The 24,862-nt window shown below is 32.9% G+C and overlaps 1 protein-coding gene across 1 annotated transcript in view; it reads left to right on the forward strand.

Moving 5' to 3' along the window:
• LOC126747887 (cadherin-87A) overlaps positions 1–24,862 on the forward strand; it is a 100,568-nt gene that overhangs the window by 7,886 nt on the left and 67,820 nt on the right. Inside the window, 1 exon segment of the mRNA XM_050456800.1 lies at positions 12,451–12,512. Coding sequence (XP_050312757.1) covers positions 12,455–12,512 — 58 coding nt within the window. The 5' untranslated portion in view covers positions 12,451–12,454.

The raw sequence follows: 24,862 nt of genomic DNA on the forward strand, positions 1-24,862 counted from the left end.
ATTATTTTTCTCAAAAAATTTTTTTTCCCAATTTTTTGCCCAAAAATTTTCAAGTTTTTCAAAAATCTTCCATAACTTCTTTATTTATGAATAAATGGCTAAATGCTATTCTTTATGATTTGTTCTATTTTTAATTTGGAATCCAGTGCCAAAAGAAAACCTTCAATATTTCCAATAGTTTTCGTGAAAATGAGGAAAAACTGTTAAAAGGATTTTCTCGATTTTCGGGAAAACTGTTTAACCTAAAAATTATTTTTTTATTGCATTTGATGTACATTGAAATTCCAAACAATCCTTGTTAAAACATTTTTTTTTCCAACCAATATTTATCCAGAAAAAAAATAAAAATAGAAATTATGAACATTTTCCCAGGGGTACCCCTTTGGATTTTTTGATCTCTTCTGATCCCAGTTTTTCACAGATGTTTTTGAGGTTAGAATTTTTAAAACTGGACAGTAGTGTGCGCTCAAGTATCTTTTATAAGTAGCAACAAGAATTTTAAAAATATTTTTGTTATTTTTTGAGATACGGACAGGTTTGTCCAAGCGGTCTTGCGGTAATGGCTAAAAATGCTAAACGGTGACTGTAAAGTTGTTTTTCACGGAAATTCTTTAAGTGAGACACTTAAAAATTGGACAGGAGATGCGCTGAAGTGTGCAGTCTGAGAAGAATCAAGAATTTTTTAAAGATTTTTGATAGTTTTTGAAATATTAACATTACACAGAATATGCAATTTTTGGCGTTTTTTTGTGATCCCAAAATTTGAGATTCGATATCTCGGCTTATAATTGATGTACAATCTTGCAAATAGTCTCATTGGATTCAGAAGAATAAAACTAATAAAAGGCCGTTAGAATTATCATGACAGCATTTATAGGTGCCGAGAAATCGACCTTGAAAAGTAATACGTAAGTAAAGTAATGAATAGCAATACGTTTTAGGTATTACTTGTATAATTGGCAGTTTTTAAATGTCGATATGCTACTTTTGCTGATGACACAGTATTGTTGTATGTAAGACGTTCGTTATGACACCTCAATATGATCTCAATATATAAATAGTCAATTTTGGTGTTATAAAAATAATTTTTCCCAATTTGGACTCACTTTTCCCATCCGTTCCAGGTACAATTTCCTTGAAGGTAAATATCAAATTTCCTGATTAAATTCCTGGACTTGCATCATTTAGACTCTCACAGAATAGACAAAAACGGACAAGTCAACTAGAGAAACTTGTAAGAAAATGACTGTAAATTCGCCCTCAATTTTCCACTGGATTATTTCAAGTAAGAGTCTTAAAAACTGAACAGTAGCATGCCCTCAAGTATCCTGTCCAATAAAAACCAAGAATTATCCAAAGATTTTTGATTTTTTTTTAAATATATACAAATTTGCAGCAGCTGGATCCCATATTTAACCAATGAAGCTCCTATGCCCATTTTATTCGTTACTCTTATCGCTGTCTGAGGTCTGAGATCTCAAATACTTACCTGAGACCGTTCTATAACCTCCCAACATCGTGAAAAAGGTTCAGAAAAGTCCTCGATTGGTTCAACGAAGATTAAAATCACTCACTACTAGTAGATTTATTTACAACTATTTAAGTAGCGCGCCTACGGCTCCTTATATACTCGGCAGAACGCGGCTCCTTATATATTCGGCAGAACGCTGTTCCGAAAGGTTCTCGTCAACCTTGGAGACGTCGTGCGGTGTGCCACTTGTGTTCTGGGTGTTTACGATAGATAATTAGTTATTATATTATTCTAGCTCTATTTAATACAGCAATTAATTCGATATAAACTTTGAAAAATTTTTACTCTAAAACTATTGGGTTTATCAAAGTTTTTATAGAGTCATTTTTTGTTTGAAATTAAAAACCCTTTCTTATAAACCATATTTCATGAAAATCGGTGAAATATTAAGGAACTTATGACGGATTTTGTCATTCACATCTTACGTTGCTTAGGGCGACACCTAGGTAGGCACGTGAAAAGTTGTCACTCACCGCTAGGCGGCCAGTTGAAATTTGAATATTGGCGCGAATTTTAAAATCATTGGTTGGGGAAATTTTAAGATCACTGTTGTGTTATTATTTCCACGCCTGTAATAATAAAATAATTTTTTTCGTTGCAAAGGAACAAAAAAACTTTGAAAAATTTTTACTCTAAAACTATTGAGTTTATCAAAGTTTTTATAGATACATTTTTTGTTTGAAATTAAAAACATATTCTTACGAACCATATTTCATAAAAATCGGTGAAAAATTAAGGAACTTATGACGGATTTTGTCATTCATCTCGTACGTTGCTTAGGGCGACACCTAGGTAGGCACGTGAAAAGTTGTCACTCACCGCTAGGCGGCCAGTTGAAATTTGAATATTGGCGCGAATTTTAAAATCATTGGTTGGGGAAATTTTAAGATCACTGTTGTGTTATTATTTCCACGCCTGTAATAATAAAATAATTTTTTTCGTTGCAAAGGAACAAAAAAACTTTGAAAAATTTTTACTCTAAAACTATTGAGTTTATCAAAGTTTTTATAGATACATTTTTTGTTTGAAATTAAAAACATATTCTTACGAACCATATTTCATAAAAATCGGTGAAAAATTAAGGAACTTATGACGGATTTTGTCATTCATCTCGTACGTTGCTTAGGGCGACACCTAGGTAGGCACGTGAAAAGTTGTCACTCACCGCTAGGCGGCCAGTTGAAATTTGAATATTGGCGCGAATTTTAAAATCATTGGTTGGGGAAATTTTAAGATCACTGTTGTGTTATTATTTCCACGCCTGTAATAATAAAATAATTTTTTTCGTTGCAAAGGAACAAAAAAACTTTGAAAAATTTTTCACTCTAAAACTGTTGGGTTTACAAAAATTTTTATAGACACATTTTTTGTTTGGAATTAAAAACCCTTTCTTACAAACCATATTTCATAAAAATCGATAAAAAATTAAGGAACTTATGACGGATTTTGTCATTCATCTCGTACGTCGTTTAGGGCGACACCTAGGTAGGCACGTTGCAAAGGAACAAAAAAACTTTGAAAAAATTTTACTCTAAAACTATTGGGTTTACAAAAATTTTTATAGATACATTTTTTGTTTGAAATTAAAAACACTTTCTTACGAACTATATTTCATAAAAATCGGTGAAATATTAAGGAACTTATGATATATTTTGTATTTCACATTTTTTTTGATTTTTTCAATTTTACTCTAAAACTATTGGGTTTATCAAAGTTTTCATAGAGACATTTTTTGTTTAGAATTAAAAATCCTTTCTCATGAACCATATTTCATAAAAATCACCCATTAAATACAGCTAAATATATACGCACATTTTAATTTGATCAGCTCAGCTCATTACGGTTTCATTTTGATCGTGCAATATCGCAAACCGCTGTTTATTTTCTGATGTGTACATTCGGAAATGCCTAAAGCTCGTTTTAAATGTAATGCGACAGCGATAAATCGGGTTTAATGGTGTAAACAGGCAAATCCATCCCCTGACCTTACTTACCTAAATTTCTATTTAAAAACAAGAAATAAACCGGTCCCGAGCCATTTATTACGCTTCCTAATGGCCTTTTTCTTTCCCCCTTTAAAAAAGGGTGGATACAATTTTATTAAGAGATATTTTGTTTCCCTCCTAAAGTTCCAATCTGTAAAAACGACTCGCTGGAAGCTGGCAAACGCCCAGTTTGTGTTCACTTAATTTCCGAAAATAATAAATCACTTAGGAGCAGTTTTAATTTTGTTCCTTTTCTACCGAAAAATCGGGTCCGTTTAGTAGAAAGAGATGAACGTATTTAGATTTATTTAATACTCTCCTCCTTGCACCACATATAACCATGTCCTGTCAGATGTCTCCTGATCCACGAGAGAGTAAAAGGATTCCTGAGGATGGATTTATCATGTAAGAAACACCCGTTCCACTATATTTGGACCAAGTAAATGTGAATTTTAACAATTTCACCACACTTACGCAATATAAAGGTCGCGTTATATTAATATAACCAAATAGCGTTGAGATGCATCGACTGTTTGAAACGGGTCAAACTATCGCCATCTGTGGGAGTCTTTGAAGCTAATTTGCGCTGACCTCTGTCGGTGGCCACCGTAATATGACTTAAAATGACCTAAACAGACGAAGCGTGACCCGACGGCACCATTTTGCTCATGTTTTTGACCCGTACAGTGGGGTTCCTGAAGATGAATGAATGTGAGGGTAAAAACGTTATTCTGGGATGAAAGATAAGATGGTTGAGGTAAAAAAGTCCAGGGATTTGATTGATTGAGGAGTTCCAGGATCCTGTGAAATTTTTATGGTTCAAACTCCAGGACTGTCTGAAAGTACATTGGGACCCAAATATATCCCAATTTTTCTAGGAGTGTTAAAAACTGGACGGTAGTGTGCGCTCAAGTGTCCTGTCCAATAGGCATCAAGAATTTTCAGAAGATTTTTGATTATTTTTTGAGAAATTAAAGGGTTTTTCCAGGTGGTTTAGTGACATTTGTAAAATAGGCTTGACATAAGCTTACTGTAAATTCGTCCTAAGTTTTTAAGGGAATTTTTGAAGTTAGAATCATGGAAACTGGACAGTGGTGTGCGCTCAAGTGTCCTGTTTCATAAGCATCAAGATTTTTTTTTTAATTTTTGTTATTTTTCGAGATATGGACAGGTTTGTCCAGAAGGTCTAGTAAAAATTGAAAAAAAAATTCAAGGTGACTATAAAGGCGCTTCTTAATTTTTACGAAAAGTTTTAAAGCTAAAGTCCTAAAAACTGGACAGTAGTGTGCGCTCAAGTGTCCGGTCCAATAAAAATGAAGAATTTCCAGAAGATTTTTGATTATTTTTTGAGAAATTAAAGGGTTTTTCCAGGTGGTTTAGTGACATTTGTAAAATAGAGTTGACATAAGCTTACTGTAAATTCGTCCTAAGTTTTTAAGGGAATTTTCGAAGTTAGAATCATGGAAACTGGACAGTGGTGTGCGCTCAAGTGTCCTGTTTCATAGACATCAAGAATTTTTAAAATATTTTTGTTATTTTTCGAGATATGGACAGGTTTGTCCAGAAGGTCTAGTGAAAATTGTAAAAAAAAAATTCAAGATGACTATAAAGTTGCTCCTTAATTTTTACGAAAAGTTTTAAAGCTAGAGTTTTGAAAACTGGACAGTAGTGTGCGCTCAGGTGTCCTATTTAATAGGCATCAAGAATTTTTAAAATATTTTTGTTATTTTTTAAGATATTGTTAAGTGTCCTATTCCATAATCATCAAGAATTTTGTTAAAATTTTTGTTATTTTTCGAGATATGGACAAGTTTGTCCAGAAGGTATAGCGTAAATTGTAAAAAATAGATTTAGGGTAACTGTAAAGTCGCTCTTTAATTTTTACGAAATGTTTTAAAGCTAGAGTCCTGAAAACTGGACAGTAGTGTGCGCTCAAGTGTCCGGTCCAATAAAAATAAAGAATTTCCAAAAGATTTTTGATTATTTTTTGAGAAATTAAAGGGTTTTTCCAGGTGGTTTAGTGCATTTGTAAAATAACCTTGATGTAAGCTTACTGTAAATTCGTCCTAAGTTTTTAAGGGAATTTTTGAAGTTAGAATCATGGAAACTGGACAGTGGTGTGCGCTGAAGTGTCCTGTTTCATAGACATCAAGAATTTTTAAAATATTTTTGTTATTTTTCGAGATATGGACAGGTTTGTCCAGAAGGTCTAGTGAAAATCGTAAAAAAAATTTCAAGGTGACTATAAAGTCGCTCCCTAATTTTTATGAAAAGTTTTAAAGCTAGAGTCTTAAAAATTGGACAGTAGTGTGCGCTCAAGTGTCCTGTCTAATATACATTAAGAATTTTTCAAAGATTTTTGTTATTTTTTGAGATATGGCCAGTTTTGTCCAGGTGGTCTAGTGAAAATTGTAAAAAATAGATTTAGAGTGACTGTAAGGTCGCTCCCTAATTTTTATGAAAAGTTTTGAAGCTAGAGTATTAAAAATTGGACAGTAGTGTACCCTCAAGTGTCCAGTCCATTTTGCATCAAGAATTCCTTAAAGATTTTCGACTATTTTTGAGATATGAGCAAATTTATAACAACATCTCATATTCTCTCTTATTTTGAATTTATTGTGTATATGTTTTTAATTTCTTCTACGAATTTCTTAAGACCTTCACAGATTGTTCCCAGGTATTGTCTCTCTGGGTCAACTCACTCAATAGGTGACTTTCATCTGTTCCAGCTATAAGAACACTATCGTCAGCTTATCTTCGATCTATTATCATATACGTCCAGACACGTATTTCTGCCACTCAGGGTTCTTCAGGAAACCAACAAATCCAGTATATTTTTCAGTGACAAATCGCAAAGGGGTCTTTTAAAACCCATTCATCAGGGCTACAATTATTTTCCTCGTTATTGTGCTCGCTCAGACACAAATGAACATAATCACTTAAGCGCGTTAACTTTTGACGATGGAGCCGCCTTCATTAAGGGACTAGCGGTTGTTTTGTCGTCAGGTTGAGTAGGAACGAGCCGCACCTAAATAAACCCTAATTAAAATATAAATTTTAGTTTTATCGTTTTGAATTTGTGCGAGGCGGACGTGAGCTTAGGTTAGCTTGATTCTGCAATACGTATTTGGTAAGAGGGTTAAAAAGGGAGGTCTAAATAGTGAAATATAGAGGATCTGCAAGTACATTTTGTTCTAGTGAATATTTGCTTGGTTTCACGGATTTTAAATGGAAAACTCTGTATATGGTTGCATTTTTGGATCTGAAATTACTTGTCTAGAGAAAAGTATTTTTTATCGACAAAGCAGGCTATATCTAGGCTCAATATCTACAATAGTAATAATATTAATATATGCCTGTGTCGAACTACAATAAATCATAAATATAATTGTCTGCAATAAAAAAACTAATAAAATATGTACAGGTACATAAGGAACCAAAAAAAAACTCAAGCAGAACACTTATTATCCGATAAAACTCAATACAATTCTGATAAGAAATATTATCGACATAAAAACCGCGAGGAAAGGATCCTCCTACAGAACCGCCTGGATAAACCTGTCGATATTTAAAAAAATAACAAAGATCTTCCAAAAATTCTTGATGCCTGTTATACAGGACATTTGAGCGCACACTACTGTCCAGTTTTTAAGGCTCTAGCTTCAAAACTTTGCGTGAAAAATAGGGAGCGACTTTACAGTCATCCTACAACGTTTTTTGCGAAACCTCTTGGACAAATCCCTCCATAACTCAAAAAATAATTAAGATCTTTTGAAAATTCTTGATGTCACTTGAAAACACACTACTGCCAGTTTTTAAGACTCTAGCTTCAAGAACGTCTGTAAAAATTTTGTTGGCAAATTCTCCACTTTCAGGGAACTCGGGTCATGACTCCACTCTAAGGGCTCGATAATTGGAGGCACATTACTTTTTATTTCAGTATTAAAAATGGCGTAATTCCTGGAATTAAATCTCTAGTTCCCCCAAAAGCCTGGACTACAATCGCTTGGTGTTCCTGAAACATACCAAGCCACTAGGAATAATTTCGCATAATCTGAATCCATAGTCCAGGCATTTGAAAGTAATTGTTTGTTTTATTGAAGGTATTGGACGTTATTACTCGTTTTCCAGTCATATTTCATAATATCTTAACAAATGTCTGTCTTTTTCAAGGTATTTGATGCCCTATGCCTTTGGGGCATTAAAATATTCAGGATTTTTTTCTTGGGTTGTTGTTGAGCCCCTTATATGTCCTTGAATTTTCAAGTAATTTCTCATTTATTCAAGGAATTCAGAGCTATATTTAATTTTATTCCTGTAATACTTCAAATGCCTGGAATATAACGAGCAGTTACTCCAGAGGCCTGGAACTAATAAAAAATCACTTAGTGCTCCTGAAATCTATGAAGCCAGAGTGGTTTTTGTATCAAAACGTACCTTGGAGTGTCCAGCAGCTTCAATTGAAAAAATCCATGCATTAGAAATTTTGTTTTAGGAAATTAGGTTCAAGAGGAAGGACAGTTCTAGGCAATTTATGTCATAACTCCACTTCTAGTGCTCATATTGGCATGACTTTTATGTCAAAAGGTACCGTGGGGTGTTTTGCAGCTTCTATTGGAAAAATCAGGGAAATTCATGCGTCATAAGCATTTTTATTCGAATTTTTAACAGTCAGGATCAAAAGGAAAGACAGTTTCAGAGAAAGTAATTTTTTATTTATTCCAGACATTTGGAGTCATATTTCCTTTTATTCCAAGCGTAAAAATCCTGGAAAAAGGCTTTAGTTTTCAAAAGAATCTAATTTCAAATAAATTCCTTAAAAATTGCGGTTGACTGTAAAGTTGCTGTGTTTTTACAATTTTCACTAGACTGCCTGGACAAAATTGGCCATATCTCAAAAAATAACCAAAATTTTTTTAAAATTCTTGAAGCTTCTTAGACAGGACACTTGAGCGCACACCACTGTCTAGTTTCTAAAACTGTAGCTTCAAAATTTGCTGTTAAAAACAAGGAGCAACTTTACAGTCACCTTAGAAACATTTTTTTTTCAGTTTTCACTAGACCACCTGGACAAACCTACACATATTTAAAAAACTAACAAAAATCTTTGAATAATTCTTGATGTCTCTTGGACAGGACACTTGAGCGCACACCACTGTCTAGTTTTTAAGACTCTAACTTTAAAATTTTGCGTAAAATATAACGAGCGACTTTACAGTCAACTTAGAATTTTTTTTTCACAATTTTCATTAGACCGCCTGGACAAACCTGCACATATTTAAAAAAATAACAAAAATCTTTGAATAATTCTTGATGTCTCGTGAACGGGACACTTGAGCGCACACTACTGTCCAATTTTTAAGGCTCTAGCTTTAAAAGTTTTCGTGAAAAATTGGGAGCAACTTTACAGTCAACCTAAATATATTTTTTACAATTTTCACTAGACCGTCTGGAGAAAATTGGGCATATCTCAAAAAATAACCAAAATTTTAAAAAAATTCTTGATGTCTCTTCGACAGGACACTTGAGCGCACACTACTATCTAATTTTTATGACTCTACCTTCAAAACTTTTCGTAAAAATTAGGGAGCGACTTTACAGTCACCTTAAATATTTTTTTTACAATCTTCACTAGACCGCCTGGACAAAACTGCCCATATCTCAAAAACTAACAAAAATCTTTAAAAAATTCTTGATGTCTCTTTAACAAGACACCTGAGCGCACCCTGTTATCAAGTTTTAAAAACTGTAAGTTCCAAAATTTTCCTAAAAAAAATGGGTCATTTAACAGTCACCCTATTTTCAATATATTTAAAATTTTCAATTGCCAGAAAGTGTTTTCTCATTTCAGACAGTCGAGGTTATTTTTCAATTTCCCAAGGCAGTTGAGGTCATTTTTATTTTTGACACTTAGTTAAAAATGGATTTTTTCAATTTCAACGTATCGAAATCCCTTGAAACTTGCTTGTAAAGTTCAAGAATACTTTACAAAAAAACTTTTAATTGTACAGGTTTGCAATCACCTTAAATCGATGCACACATTTAACGTTTATATTAATAGAAAGCTTTACCCGAATCTTTTGGGAGTTGAAGGAGTTATAGGCACTTTTAGAAATTCAATAATTTTTTAGGAAAACACTTCCGTTTGTACAGGTTTGCAACCACCTTAAATCGACTCGGATCAGAACTGACCATAAATTTCATATTTCCTTTTATTCCAGTATTAAAAAAGGTAATAAAACTTCAAAATCCTGGAAAACAACCTCCAGTTAATCTCCAAAAATCTGGCATCCAATCGCTTGGTGCTCCTGGAATATATCAAGTCACTAGGAATAATTTCATTACCTGAATCCATAGTCCAGGCGTTTGGAAGTGACTGCTTCTTTTATTACAGGCATTGGACGTTATTGCACATTTTCCATAGTACCTTAAAAATTTTGTTCTTTTTCATGGTATTTGAAGCCATATAAATTCCTTTGAGGCATTAAAGTAATCGTTACTTTCTTCTGGATGGTCGTTGAGGCCCTTATATATCCTTGGAATTTTAATAGTAATTTTTTATTTATTCCAGGGATTTATAGCCATATTTCCATTTATTCCAGTATAACTTTAAGTACTTGGAGTATAGCAAGTATATACTCCAGAGGCCTGGAACTATTAAAAAAATTGCTTCAAATTGCACAAATTGCTCCTGGAACATATCAAGCCAGATTGGCAAGGCTTTTGTGCCAAAAGGTATCGTGGAGTTTCCAGCAGCTTCAATTTAAAAAATCCATGCATTAGAAATTTTTTTATCCAAGTTTTCGGAAATTAGGTCCAAGAAGATGGACGGTTCTAGGTAACTTTAGTCATAATTCCACTTCTACACCTCGGATCAGCATGATTTTTACATTGAAAGGTACCTTGGAGTATTCTCCAGCCTCGTTGAAAAAATCACAAAAATCCATGTATCAGAAGCATTATTATTCAAGTTTTTGAAAGTCAGGTTTAAGAGAAAAGACAGTTTTAGGTGAAACAGTCATTTCTTATCTATTTAAATTCTTTTTAAATCTCACTACAAAAATTTGAATAAAAAATTAACTGTTAAAGGGATTTAAATGAAATTCCATAGAGTCATTAAAAAAAGTCACGGAATTAATTTAAAGTGAAAACCATGAGAAGCGGAGAGTTAGAACGCGAGTTATAGGCCAGAGAACCAAACAAAATTTCTAAGTTTTGCGTTATTAGGACATCATTTACAAAAATTCAAATAAAAAATTAACTATTGGAGGCATTTAAATAAAATTTTATAGAATCGTTAAAAAAAGTCACAGAATTAATTTAAAGTAAAATTAATAGACATGAAAGCATTGGAATGCGAGTTATAGGCCAGAGAAGCCAAAACAATTTTCTCCTTCAAAATTTTGGTCATAATTCCACTTCTACAGCTCGCATCAGCATGATTTTTACGTCAAAAGATACCTTGGAGTATTTTACAGCTTCCGTTGAAAAAAACACGAAAATCCATGCATCAGAAGCATTTTTATTCAAGTTTTTAAAAGTCAGGTTCAAAAGATAAGAGACTTTTTCACAGTCATTTCTTATTTATTCCACCCATTTGGAGACCTATTTCAGTACTAAAAATGGCCTCAAAATCCTGGAAAAAGACTTTCGTTTTTAATTATTTGATTTTTAAAATATTTCTTAAAAATCGGGGGTGACTGTAAATTTAGTGAGTATTTTTGCAATATTCACCAGACTGCCTGGACAAACCTGTCCATATTTCAAAAATTAACAAAAATTTTTTGAAAATTCTTGATGACTCTTGTACTGGACACTTGAGCGCACACTATTGTCCAGTTTTTAAGACTCTAGCTTCAAAACTTTTCGTAAAAATTAGCGAGCGACTTTATAGTCCCCTTGAATTTTTTTTTTGAAATTTTTACTAGACCTCCTGGACAAACTTGTCTGTATCTCAAAAAATAACAAAAATCTTTCAAAAATTCTTGATGCCTATTGTACTGGATACTTGAGCGCATACTATTGTCCAATTTTTAAGACTCTAGCTTTAAAACTTTTCGTAAAAATTAGCGAGCGACTTTATAGTCACCTTGAAATTTTTTTTTTGCAATTTTTACTAGACCTCCTGGACAAACCTATCTGTATCTCAAAAAATAACAAAATTTTTTTGAAAATTCTTGATGCCTATTTTACTGGACACTTGAGCGCACACTACTGCCCAGTTTTTAAGGCTCTAGCTTCAAAACTTCTCGCAAAAATTAGGGAGCGACTTTATAGTTACCTTGAAATTTTTTTTTAACAATTTTTACTAGACCTTCTGGACAAACCTGTCCGTATCTCAAAAAATAACAAAAATCTTTTAAAAATTCTTGATGCCTATTGTACTGGACACTTGAGCGCACACTACTGCCCAGTTTTTAAGACTCTAGCTTCAAAATTTTTCGTAAAAATTAGGAAGCGACCTTTTGCAATTTTCCCCAGACCACTTGGTCAAACCTATCTGTATCTCAAAAAATATCAAAAATCCTCTAAAAATTCTTGATTTCTCTTAGACAGGACACTTGAGCGCACACCACTGTCCAACTTTTAAGACCCTAACTTCAAAACTTCCCGTAAAAAATGAGGAGCAACTTTACTATCACCCTACCCAGACAAAATTTCCTTTAATCTAAAATAGATTAAAAACTATAATTATTAAATTAATTTTCAACTAAAACCCTTCTTTATTCATACATCCTGCAGCAGTATACGCCTTAACAAACATCAGAGCCTTTAATTAAGAGCAAGTTAAATAAAATCACTTAATTATTTACTCAGTCTGCTCGGCAAGGGTTTTCAATTAAACGCTACATGGCAGGTGGAATTTAGTTTAGTTCAGAAACTAAAATCAGATTTTATTATTGTTTTTGTGTTTAATTAATTTTTTTTTTGCAGAAAAATGGATCGGGTGCCACCCTGGACCTTGTCGCTGTCACTGCTGACCCTCCTCCTTGCAGGTAATAATAATTAATTTAACCAACAACAAAAGGGTCGTTTTTAAAAAAAAAATGATAATCACCCTTAACCCTAATAGCTTTTTAAGAACCCCAAACAAAGGGTTTACTTAGAGCTTCTCGCCATTAGCCTGGATCTTTAAAAACTCATTTTGTCCCCCTCATTAGGCGTGGCATTCCTTTGAATTACTACGGCCCGTTTAATCTTTCTGCTGTAAAAAATTCCCGTTGTTATATTCTTCTATTCATTAAGGACCGCATAAATATTTAGCAAAAAGAGACTAAAATGTCTTACTAAATTCAAAAGTCCCGCCAATATACAGAGTGGGGCCGCCTAGCGGCGAGTGTTAGAACACCGCTCTATTGCCACGTTTGCTCCGAGATGGCGCTGTTAATGCTGTCTTATGTAAGTTATAAATGATGATGATCAATAAGGTTTTAGCACTGATTACAGCCCTGTTAAATTAGCTGAATAACATCGTTGGACCTTACAGTGACCTAGGACTCTGTAGGTTACTCTAGGGCCATATTTCATGTGCTCTGACGTCTGGTCTGTATGCTGATGATACGTATTTGTTACACTATTTTGATCCAGCAGATCCCGAGGTGGCTGTAGTTCTTAAACTATTGATAATCGGGTAATTCAAAGGGATTTAAAAAATAATAACAGACTTCACGTTAGATTTCAGAAGTGAACTAGTCAATTGATTGATTATTACATACGTACACACCGAACATAATCGATTAAGAATACTAGAAATGTTGATTTACTTGGTGTTCATTTATTTGGGTTTAAATTTCGCGCCAATATGTGGAGTTACTGTACACCTGGCGGCTAATGTTTCGGCAACTTTTTGGGTGTCAAGAGATGGCGTGATCGATGTGGTTTTCGAATATTGAGGAATTGCTGGTATGTTCATGTCTTATGGGAGAAAATTGTTTTAGCTTTATTGGGACGTCACTTATAAAAATTTGAATAAAAAATTAACTATTAAAGGGATTTAAATGAAATTTCACAGGGTCATTAAGAAAGGTTACAGAATTTATTTAAAGGAAAAATGATTGAAATCGGAGCTTTAGAACGCGAGTTATAGGCCGGAGAACCCAAAACAATTTTCTCAGTTTTGTTTTATTGGGACGTCACCTACAAAAATTTGAATAAAACATTAACTATTGGAGGGATTTCAATGAAATTCCACAGAGTCGTTAAAAAAAGTCACGGAATTAATTAAAAGCAAAAATCATAAAAATCGGAGCGTTACAACGCAAGTTATAGGCCAGAGAACCCAAAACAAATTTTTCAGTTTTGTTTTATTGGGACGTCACTTACAAAAATTGAAATAAAAATCAACTGTTACAGGGATTTAAATGACATTTCATAGAGTATTAAAAAAAGTCACAGAATTAACATAAAGTAAAAATCATGGAAATCGGAGTATTAGAACGCGAGTTATAGGCCAGAGAACCCAAAACAATTTCTAAGTTCTGCTTTATTAGGACGTCACTTACAAAAATTTGAATAAAAAATTAACTGTTAAAGGGATTTAAATGAAATTTTATAGAGTCGTTAAAAAAAGTCACGGAATTAATAGAAAGCAAAAATCATAAAAATCCGTGCGTTAGAACGTAAGTTATAGGCCAGAGAACCGAAAACAATTTTCTCAGTTTTGTTTCATTGGGACGTCACCTACAAAAATTTGAATAAAAAATTAACTATTAAACGGATTTAAATGAAATTTCATAGAGTCATTAAAAAAAGTCACAGAATTAATATAAATAAAAAATCATAAAAATCGGAGAGTTAGAACGCGAGTTATAGGCCAGAAAACCCAAAATAATTCCTCAGTTTGCCTTTATTAGGAGAATACTTACAAAAATTGAAATAAAAAATTAACTATTAAAGGAATTTTTAAAAAATTTCATACAGTCATTATAAAAAGCCACAAAATTAATTTAAAGCAAAAATCATGGAAATCGGACCATTAGAACGCGAGTTATAGACCAGAGAACCAAAAACAATTTTCTCAGTTTTGTTTTACTGGGACGTCACCTACAAAAATTTAAATAAAAAATTAACTGTTAAAGGAATTTAAATGAAATTTCACAGAGTCATTGGAAAAAGTCACAGAAAAAATATAAACTAAAAATGATGAAAATCGGAGCATTAGAACGCGAGTTATAGGCCAGAGAACCCAAAACAATTTTCTAAGTTCTGCTTTATTAGGACGTCACCTACATAAATTTGAATAAAAAATTAACTGTTAAAGGGATTTAAATGAATTTTTACAGAGTTATTAAAAAAAGTCACCGAATTAATTTAAAGTAAAAATGATGGAAATCGGAGCATAAGAACGTGAGTTATAGGCCAGAGAACCCAAATCAATTTTCTCAGTTCTGCTTTATTAGGATGTCACTTACAAAAATTTGAATAAAAAATTAACTGTTAAAGGGATTTAAATGAAATTTCACAGAGTTATTAAAAAAGGTCAAAGAATTATTTTAAAATAAAAATGGTGAAAATCGGAGCATAAGAACGCGAATTATAAGCCGAAGAACCCAAAACAATTTTCTCAGTTTTGTTTTATTAGGACATTACTTACAAAAATTTTAATAAAAATTAACTGTTAAAGGGATTTAAATGAAATTTCATAGAGTTATTAAAAAAGGTCACAGAATTAATTTAATATAAAATTATTGAAAATAAACTAAAAATGATGAAAATCGGAGCATTAGAACGCGAGTTATAGGCCAGAGAACCCAAAACAATTTTCTAAGTTCTGCTTTATTAGGACGTCACCTACATAAATTTAAATTAAAAATTAACTGTTAGAGAGATTTAAATGAAATTTTACAAAAATCGTTAAAAGAAGTCACATAATTAATTGGAAGCAAAAATCATAAAAATCGGAGCGGTAGAACGCAAGTTATAAGCTAGAGAACCAAAAACAATTTTTCAGTTTTGCTTTATTAGGACATTACTTACAAAAATTTAAATTAAAAATTAACTGTTAAAGGGATTTAAATGAAATTTTATAGAGTCGTTAAAAAGACTAATAGAATTAATATAGAGTAAAAATCATGAAAATAAAAACATTAGAACGCGAGTTATAGGCCAGAGAACCCAAAACAATTTTTCAGTTTTGTTTTATTGGGACGTCACCTACAAAAATTTGAATAAAAAATTAACTATTAAAGGGATTTAAATGAAATTTTATAGAGTCGTTAAAAAGACTAATAGAATTAATATAGAGTAAAAATCATGAAAATCAGAACATTAGAACGCGAGTTATAGGCCAGAGAACCCAAAACAATTTTCTCAGTTCTGCTTTATTAGGATGTCACTTACAAAAATTTGAATAAAAAATTAACTGTTAAAGGGATTTAAATGAAATTTTATAGAGTCGTTAAAAAGACTAATAGAATTAATAAAGAGTAAAAATCATGAAAATCAGAACATTAGAACGCGAGTTATAGGCCAGAGAACCCAAAACAATTTTCTCAGTTCTGCTTTATTAGGACGTCACTTACAAAAATTTGAATAAAAAATTAACTGTTAAAGGGATTTAAATGAAATTTCATAGGGTCATTAAAAAAAGTCACAGAATTAATTTAAAATAAAAATGGTGGAAATCGGAGCATAAGAACGCGAATTATAGGCCGGAGAACCGAAAACAATTTGCTCAGTTTTGTTTTATTGGGACATTACTTACAAAAATTTTAATTAAAAATTAACTGTTAGAGGGATTTAAATGAAATTTTACAGAGTCGTTAAAAGAAGTCACAGAATTAATTTAAAGTAAAAATGGTAAAAATCGGAGTATCAGAATACGAGTTATAGGCCAGGAAACCCAAAACAATTTTTTAATTTTGCTTTATTGGGAAGTCACCTACAAAAATTTGAATATAAAATTAAGTATTAAAGGGATTTTAATGAAATTCCACAGAGTCGTTAAAAAAAAGTCACGTAATTAATTGAAAGCAAAAATCATAAAAATCGGAGCGGTAGAACGCAAGTTATAAGCCAGAGAACCAAAAACAATTTTTCAGTTTTGCTTTATTAGGACATTACTTACAAAAATTCAAATAAAAAATGCACTATTAAAGGGATTTAAATAAAATTTCACAGAGTCATTGAAAAAAGTCACAGAAAAAATATAAAATAAAAATGATGAAAATCGGAGCATTAGAACGCGAGTTATAGGCCAGAGAACCCAAAACAATTTTCTCAGTTCTGCTTTATTAGGATGTCACTTACATAAATTTGAGTAAAAAAATAACTATTAGGGGGATTTAAATAATATTTTACGTAGTCGTTAAAAAGACGAACAGAATTAATGTAGAGTAAAAATCATGAAAATCAGAACATTAGAACGCGAGTTATAGGCCAGAGAACCCAAAACAATTTCTCAGTTTTGCTTTATTAGGACATCACATACAAAAATTTGAATAAAAAATTAACTAATAGAGGGATTTAAATGAAGTTTTACAGAGTCATTAAAAAAAGTCACAGAATTAATCGAAAGCAAAAATCATAAAAATCGGAGAGTCAGAACGCGAGTTATAAGCCAGAGAACCCAAAACAATTTCTCAGTTTTGTTTTACTGGGACGTTACCTACAAAAATTTAAATAAAAAATTAACTGTTAAAGGGATTTAAATGAAATTTTACAGAGTCATTAAAAAAAGTCGCAGAATTAATTTAAAGTAAAAATTATAAAAATCGAAGCATTAAAACGCGAGTTATAGGCCCGAGAAGTAAACATAGTCAAACGCTTTTGACGAGTCACAAAACTGACGCAGTCGTAACAACACCATTTAATTGACTCAAGTTGAATTGGGCCTTGCAAGGTCTGAAAAAAAAATAAATTACTTCAATTCATGAAAGAAATAAGGACGAGTGCCTGAAGAGACATCGAGGTGACTCTGGAAGAGGCTCTGTTCAAATCCAATATGTATTTATAAACCTTTTTAATAAAAAAAACATATTTATTATGTAAGCTCCTTCTCAGTTCCTAAGTAATTATACGCGAGTGCACAGCAACCCTTCCTGCCTTGTTGTCTCCGAAATTCCGCTATATGCTACGTGTTTCGGATTTTCCAAATTACAGGTTCAGTAAGGCATTTCCGGTATTTAGGGTAAACAATTTTATCGTGACATTTAAATTAACAAAACATGGTAAAATACAGTTAGTTGTTTAGGTACTAGAGGGCCAACAAAAGAGGTAGAGAGAGAACCCCAACAATCCTAACTCTAACTGTGAAATTTCAGCAAAAACCGACCAATAGCAAGAAAGTTATTGACACTTCAAGACTTGAGTCTGTTGCAATGAGTGCGACAAGGCCGGGTAGATGTTATGGGTCGTTTTAACGTTACCGCAGTGCTTACCGTAATTTTTAGGATATTATAACTTTTAGAAGATGATTTTGAAGGGGCTTTTATGTGATATAGTTATTTAACAGAACTTAAGGATAGTGGGTCAGGAAATTGCGTATTGCTCTAATTGTAGTAGTCAGATTATCCTCGAAAGTATCTCAAATTAAAGAGAAAAGAACACTCTTCGATTTCTTCTAATAAGTTTTTTTAATATTCCTGGAGGCTATACTGATATTTGGGTCCACGAACAATAAAAGTTATTTAAAATTATAATTAGAACAAAGAATTGTGGTTTTATTCCCCATACAGTAGGCGAATATCTCGAAAGCCCCTAACGCCAAAATTTGCTCCTATTTGTTCTCTTAATAATTGTATCGATTTAAATGTCGCGCCAAAAAAACGTGAAACTTCAACCGGCCTCCTGGCGGAGAACGTTAACGTGTCTCCCTAGATGTCGCTCCATCCTTGTCGCACCTTCGGTTTCACTTCAGATGTTTCTTTTTCTTTACTCATTGTCAAGTCGAGTCAAGATGCATCGATAAGAAATAAGCAGTGAGACGAGAGTCCAATTCCAAGCTGCCGAAGTCATTTTTCCGGGCATTTCTAGTGTTTTAAAGCAGATAAATAGTTTTTGATGTCCTCTAAGGTATTGTGGATTATTCCAGAAATTTTAAAAGAAACTGAACCTTCCTTCCAAGCCTCTCTAACTCACTATCACTTTTATGCAAGGTAGAAGTTTAAATTTAAGAAGTTCTTATATTGGCCAAATTAGTCTGATGTAGTTGGATTAATAGGAAATTTATTCCAGGCAATTGGGCAGGAGGTTTTAAGGTAGTCTTTGGCATTCGCTGGACTAATGTTTTACCTTGAATTTAAGGTATAAAACGTTTTTCTAAGTTGAGAATTGCTGGACTTATCCTAAGTCATCGAGACACACTCCCATAGAGCAAAATGTTTTTGAATTGATATACCCAGACGTTTTGCTTTATAAGTCCACATTTTTTTAAGATATTTTAAAATAGTTTTTAGCATTCGCTGAGCCAATGTTTTACCATCAGTTTAAGATATAAAACGTCTTTCTAAGTTAAGAATTGCTGGACTTATCTTAAGTCATTGAGTCACACCTCCGTGGACCCTTATGTCTCTTAACTGATATGGCAAGACATTTTGCTTCATAAGTTCAAAAGTTCTTAAGATATATTTAAACTGTCTTCAGCATTCGTTAGACCAATGTTTTACCTTAAATTTAAGATATAAAACGTCCTCTTAAGTTAAAAATTCCTGGACCCATCTTAAGTCATCGAGACACATCCCCATGGATCCTTATGTCTCTTAACTGATATGGCCAGATATTTTGCATCATTAGTTTGAAGATTCTTAAGACACTTTAAAATAGTGTTCAGCATTCGTTGGACTAATGTTTCACCTTTAGTTTGAGGTATAAAACATCGCCCTAGGTCAAAAGTTCCTGGACTTATCCTAATTCATCGAGACACACCTCTATGGACCATTATGTCTCTTAACTGTTATGACCAGACATTTTGCTTCATAAGTCCAAAAGTTCCTAAGATATTTTAAAACAGTCTTCAGCATCGTTAGACCAATGTTCCATCTTAAATTTAAGATACAAAACGTTCTCTTAAGTTAAAAATTCTTAGACTTATCCTAAGTCATCGAGGCACATCCCCATAGAGCAAAATGTTTTTGAATTGATATGCCCAGACGTTTTGCTTTATAAGTCCACATTTTTTTAAGATATTTTAAAATAGTCTTTAGCATTCGCTGAGCCAATGTTTTACCATCAGTTTAAGATACAAAACGTCTTTCTAAGTTAAGAATTGCTGGACTTATCTTAAGTCATTGAGTCACACCTCCATGGACCCTTATGTCTCTTAACTGATATGGCAAGACATTTTGCTTCATAAGTTCAAAAGTTCTTAAGATATTTTAAAACGGTTTTCAGCATTCGCTGGACCAATGTTCCACCTTTAATTTAAGGTATAAAACGTCCTTCTAAGTTGAGAATTGCTGGACTTATCCTAAGTAATAGAGACACACCTCCATGGACCCTTATGTCTCTCAACTGATATGGCCAGACATTTTACTTCATAAGTTCAAAAGTTCTTAAGATATTTTAAGATAGTCTTCACCGTTCGCTGGGCTGATGTTCCACCTTCAGTTTAAGGTATAAAGCCTTTGCATAAGTTAAAAGTTCCTCGACTTATCTTAAGTCTTCGAGGCACACCCCCATGGGCCCTTATGTCTCTTAACAGATATGCCCAGACATTTTGCTTCATAAGTTCAAAAGTTCTTAAGATATTTTAAAACGGTTTTCAGCATTCGCTGGACCAATGTTCCACCTTTTTTAAGGCCTAAAACGTTTTTCTAGGTTCAAAATTGCTGGACTTATCCTAAGTCATCAAGACACACCCCAATGGATTCACATGTCTCTCAACTGGTATGGCCAGACATTTTGCTTCATAAGTCCAAAAGTTCTTAAGATATTTTAGGATAGTCTTCACCGTTCACTGGGCTGATGTTCCACCTTCAGTTTAAGGTATAAAGCCTTTGCCTAAGTTAAAAGTTCCTGGACTTATCTTAAGTCATCGAGGCACACCTCCTTGGACCCTTATGTCTCTTAACTTATATGACCAGACATTTTGCTTCATAAGTTTAAAAGTTCTTAACATATTTTAAAATAGTCTTCAGCATTCGCTGCACTAATGTTTTACCTTAAATTCAAGATACAAAGCGTCCTCTTAAGTTAAAAATTCCTGGACTTATCCTAACTCATCGAGGCACACCCCCATGGGCCCATATGTCTCTTAACTGATATGACCAGACATTTTGCTTCAAAAGTCCAAAAGTTCTAAAGATATTTTAAAATAGTCTTCAGCATTCGCTGCACCAATGCTTCACCTCAAATTCAAGATATAAAGCATCCTCTTAAGTTAAAAATTCCTGGACTTATCCTAAGTCATCGAGACACACCTCCGTGGACCCTTAACCGATATGACCAGACATTTTGCTTCTTCTCGCTTATCTATTCTACTCCCTCTCTACATATTTCTGTTATTATTAAACGAATCCCTCACTAAGGCCTTACAAACAAAGATAATCGTAACTTTAAATTTAATTCAGTAAACCGAACTTCGCCGCTGCTGCTACTTGACTTTCTAAACAAACGTAACGTTTCCCTTAAAATACATTTTCGTTCCAGGTCTCCCGGGGATCCCTCGGGCGTTTTATTCTCAACGACTCTGGAATAAAAAGTAAATTTCATGGAGGTTCGCCCTGTTTGCCCGGTCCACTTTTTTCAAAGCGGGAAATTCCGTGGAGAGTCATTTTTTGAACTGTGTAGGTGATGGATGAAGATTTTCAGATTGCACAATGGATACAACGAAACTCGTTTCATTAATTAACCGAGTCGGTTTTTTAATTAACGTTTTACATTAAAGTATGGAAATCCGGTGATCATTCTCCATCCTTCTCTATCTTGCGTCAATTCGGCTCTAAGATCTGCAACGATGTTGTCTCATTATTTCTGTTTTTATTTATTTTTCGCTGTTAATAACAATTATATGTCTATGGTTAAGCTCTTAATTAATATTGTAAGGATCACGAATACACCAGCTGTTCTCAAGAGTCATATCGATGGAACAGGGTCAACAGCGCCATCTCGGGGGCAATGGTGGCATGTCAGCGGGGTTCTAACACTTGCCGCTAGGAGGCGCGCCTGTATATTGGCGGGACTTTTAAATGTAGTATTGTATTGTTATTATCTCTGTAAAATTTTATTTTAATCTGCAATAATTAATTTTTCGTGTACGTTTCAGTAAGTGAGGTCCCAATAAACCAAAACTGAATAAATTGTTTTGGGTTCTCTGGCCTATAACTCTTGTTCTAATGCTCCGATTTGTACGGTTTTTACTTTAAATTAATTCCGGAACTTTTCTTAACATCGCTGTAAAATTTTATTCAAATCCCTGCAATAATTAATTTTTTATTTAAATTTTTGCATATGACGTCTCAATAAAGCAAAACTGAAAAACTGTTTTATGTTCTGTGACCCATAACTCGCGTTCTAATGCTCTGATTTCTATGATTTTCACTTTAGAATAATTCTGGAGCATTTCTTAATAGCTCTGTAAAATTTCATTTAAATATCTGTAATAACTAATTTGTTATTCAAATTTTTGTAGATGACGTCCCAATAAAGCAAAACTGAAAGTTAGTTTTGAGTTCTCTGGCCTATAACTGGAGTTCTAATTCTCCGATTTTTATGGTTTTTACTTTAAGTTAATTGTGAGGCTTTTCTTAACATTTTTTTAAAATTTTATTCAAATCCCTGCAATAATTATTTTTTTATTCAAATTTTTGCAGGTGACTTCCCAATAAAGCAAAACTGAAAAATTGTTTTGGGTTTTGTGGTCTATAACTCGCGTTCCAAAACTTCGATTTTTATGACTTCTGATTTACATTAATTCTATGACTTTCCCTAACATCTTTCTAAAATTTCATTCAAATCCTTTTAATAAATAATTTTTTATTAAAGTTTTTGTAGGTGACGTCTCAATAAAGTAAAACTAAAAAAATTGTTTTAAGTTCTCTGGCCTATAACTCTTGTTCTAATGCTCCTATTTGCATGATTTTTACTTTAAATTAATTCTGGGACGTTTCTCAAAATGTCAGTAAAATTTTATTAAAATCGCTGCACTGATTATTTTTTTATTTACATTTTTGCAAGTATTGTCCCAATAAAGCAAAACTGAAAAAGTGGTGTTAGTTCTTTGGTCTCTACCTCGCGTTCTAATGCTTCGATTTCCATGGTTTCTACTTTAAATAAATTCTGGGACTTTCCTTAATACGTCTATAAAATTTCATTTAAATCCCTATAATAATTAATTTTTTATTCAAATTTTTGTAGGTGACATCCCAATAAAACAAAACTGGAAAATTGTTTTGGGTTCTCTGGCCTATCACTCGGGTTCTAAAGCTCCGATTTTCATGATTTCTACATTATAATAATTCCGGGACTTTTCTTAATATCTCTGTGAAGTTTCACTCAAATGCCCGCAATAATTAATTTTTTATTCGAATTTTTGTAAAAAAAAAAGAAAGTAATCGGATTAAAAAACTTCATAAAGCACGTATTGTCGCAATTAAATATTAAATATCCCTCCTAATTTTTTTTCTGTACTTAATCACAACATTTTCAATACAGTCACTGCAATGGCAAAACGTACATGCATACGGCACCATTACGAGCAAAATTAATAGAGAGAGACTCTTTCATCAATTTTTTCTTGTAAGGTGATTAAATTCACTCAACTGCCTATTTATAATATCCTTCCAAGTATTTAAGTCTATTTCTCTCTTTCTCTCTTTAATAAATATAGTTTATAGGAAAATAGCTCTACAGCCCTTGGTCGACTGATCGATAATTTAGGATCATCTCTCACAGATCTGCAATGATTTTGTCCCTCCATCTCTGTTTTATATATTTTTGCTATTAATAATTTCTTTTAGAGCGTGTATGCATTTACACAGCACCTTTTATGTCATAGATCACAGATAATATTAAGCTCTTAATTAATATTGTAAGGATCACGAATACAGCAGCTGTTCCCAAGAGTCATATCGATGGAACAGGGTCAACAGCGCCATCTCGGGGGCAAACGTGGCATGTTAGCGGGGTTCTAACACTTGCCGCTAGGAGGCGCGCCTGTATATTGGCGGGACTTTTAAATGTTGTAAGGAGATAAATACGGTTCATTCCCTTCTCTTTATTTTATACTGACATTGAGATGTGGGTGTGAATAAATAATTAATGTCTCCTTCCACTATTTATTCATGATAGCCAAGATTAAAAGGAATCTGCCTAATGATGCACAAAGGGGAGGACCTTTACAGGACACCACCAGAGGCACCATTACAAACAAAATTAATAGAGAGACTCTTTCATTAATTTTTCCTTAAATCCCATGTTCTTCTGCTCGTTTATTTCGGAGTCTATCTATACTTAATGGCTAAAGTCCCTTTCAGTCTGACAAATTCGTAATCCTCAAACTGGAATAATTACCATTCGCTTTATCTGGCCGGGCAGTTCACGAATGTCTTGTGAGACGACTTGATCTCATAATTTACGGTACATTTAAATTCAGCAGTGAAAATCGGGGTTTTTACCGGAAAACAGGAAAGTTCCCTCAGCATGGTCGGCTAAATTAATGAAAAGGCTTCGGGGCGTGAAAAGTCGGGTTTCGTCACTTTTTTATTTTTTGGGGAAACCTGGATAGTGCTTTGGGTCGTTAACTTCAATGCACTTAAGTTGAGTATAGTTAACAGTATTTTTTAAGCAAAATTTCACTTAAATCCCTTTAATAGTTAATTTTTTATTCAATTTTTTGTAGGTGACATCCCAATTAAACAAAACTGAGAAAATTGTTTTGGGTTGTTTGGCCTATTATTCGCGTTCTAGTGCTCCGATTTTTATAATTTTTGCTTTAGATTAATTTGGGGAGTTTCGTTATTATCTCTGTGAAATTTTATTTAAATCCCTGCAATAGTTAATTTTCTATTCAAATTTTTGTAAATAATATCCCAATAAAACAAAATTGAAATTTTTTTTTAGGTTCTCTGGTCTATAACTCAAAGTCTAGTACTCCGATTTTCATAGTTATGACTTTATATTATTAACGGGACCTGTCTTAACATCTGAGTGAAATTTTACTTAAATCCCCACAATAATTAATTTTTTATTCAATTTGTTGTCCCAATAAAGCAAACCTGGAAAAATTGTTTGGGGTTCTCTGGCCTATAACTCGCGTTCTGGTACTTCGATTTTTATGATTTTTTCTTTGGATTAATTTAGGGAGTTTCGTTATTATCCCAGTGATTTTTTATTTAAATCCCTGCAATAATTAATTTTTTATTGTCATTTTTGTAGGTGATGCCTTAATAAAGCAAACGAGAAAAATTGT

The sequence above is a fragment of the Anthonomus grandis genome, chromosome 20, assembly GCF_022605725.1.
Source record: "Anthonomus grandis grandis chromosome 20, icAntGran1.3, whole genome shotgun sequence".
In the NCBI taxonomy this organism is placed as follows: Eukaryota; Metazoa; Arthropoda; class Insecta; order Coleoptera; family Curculionidae; genus Anthonomus; species Anthonomus grandis.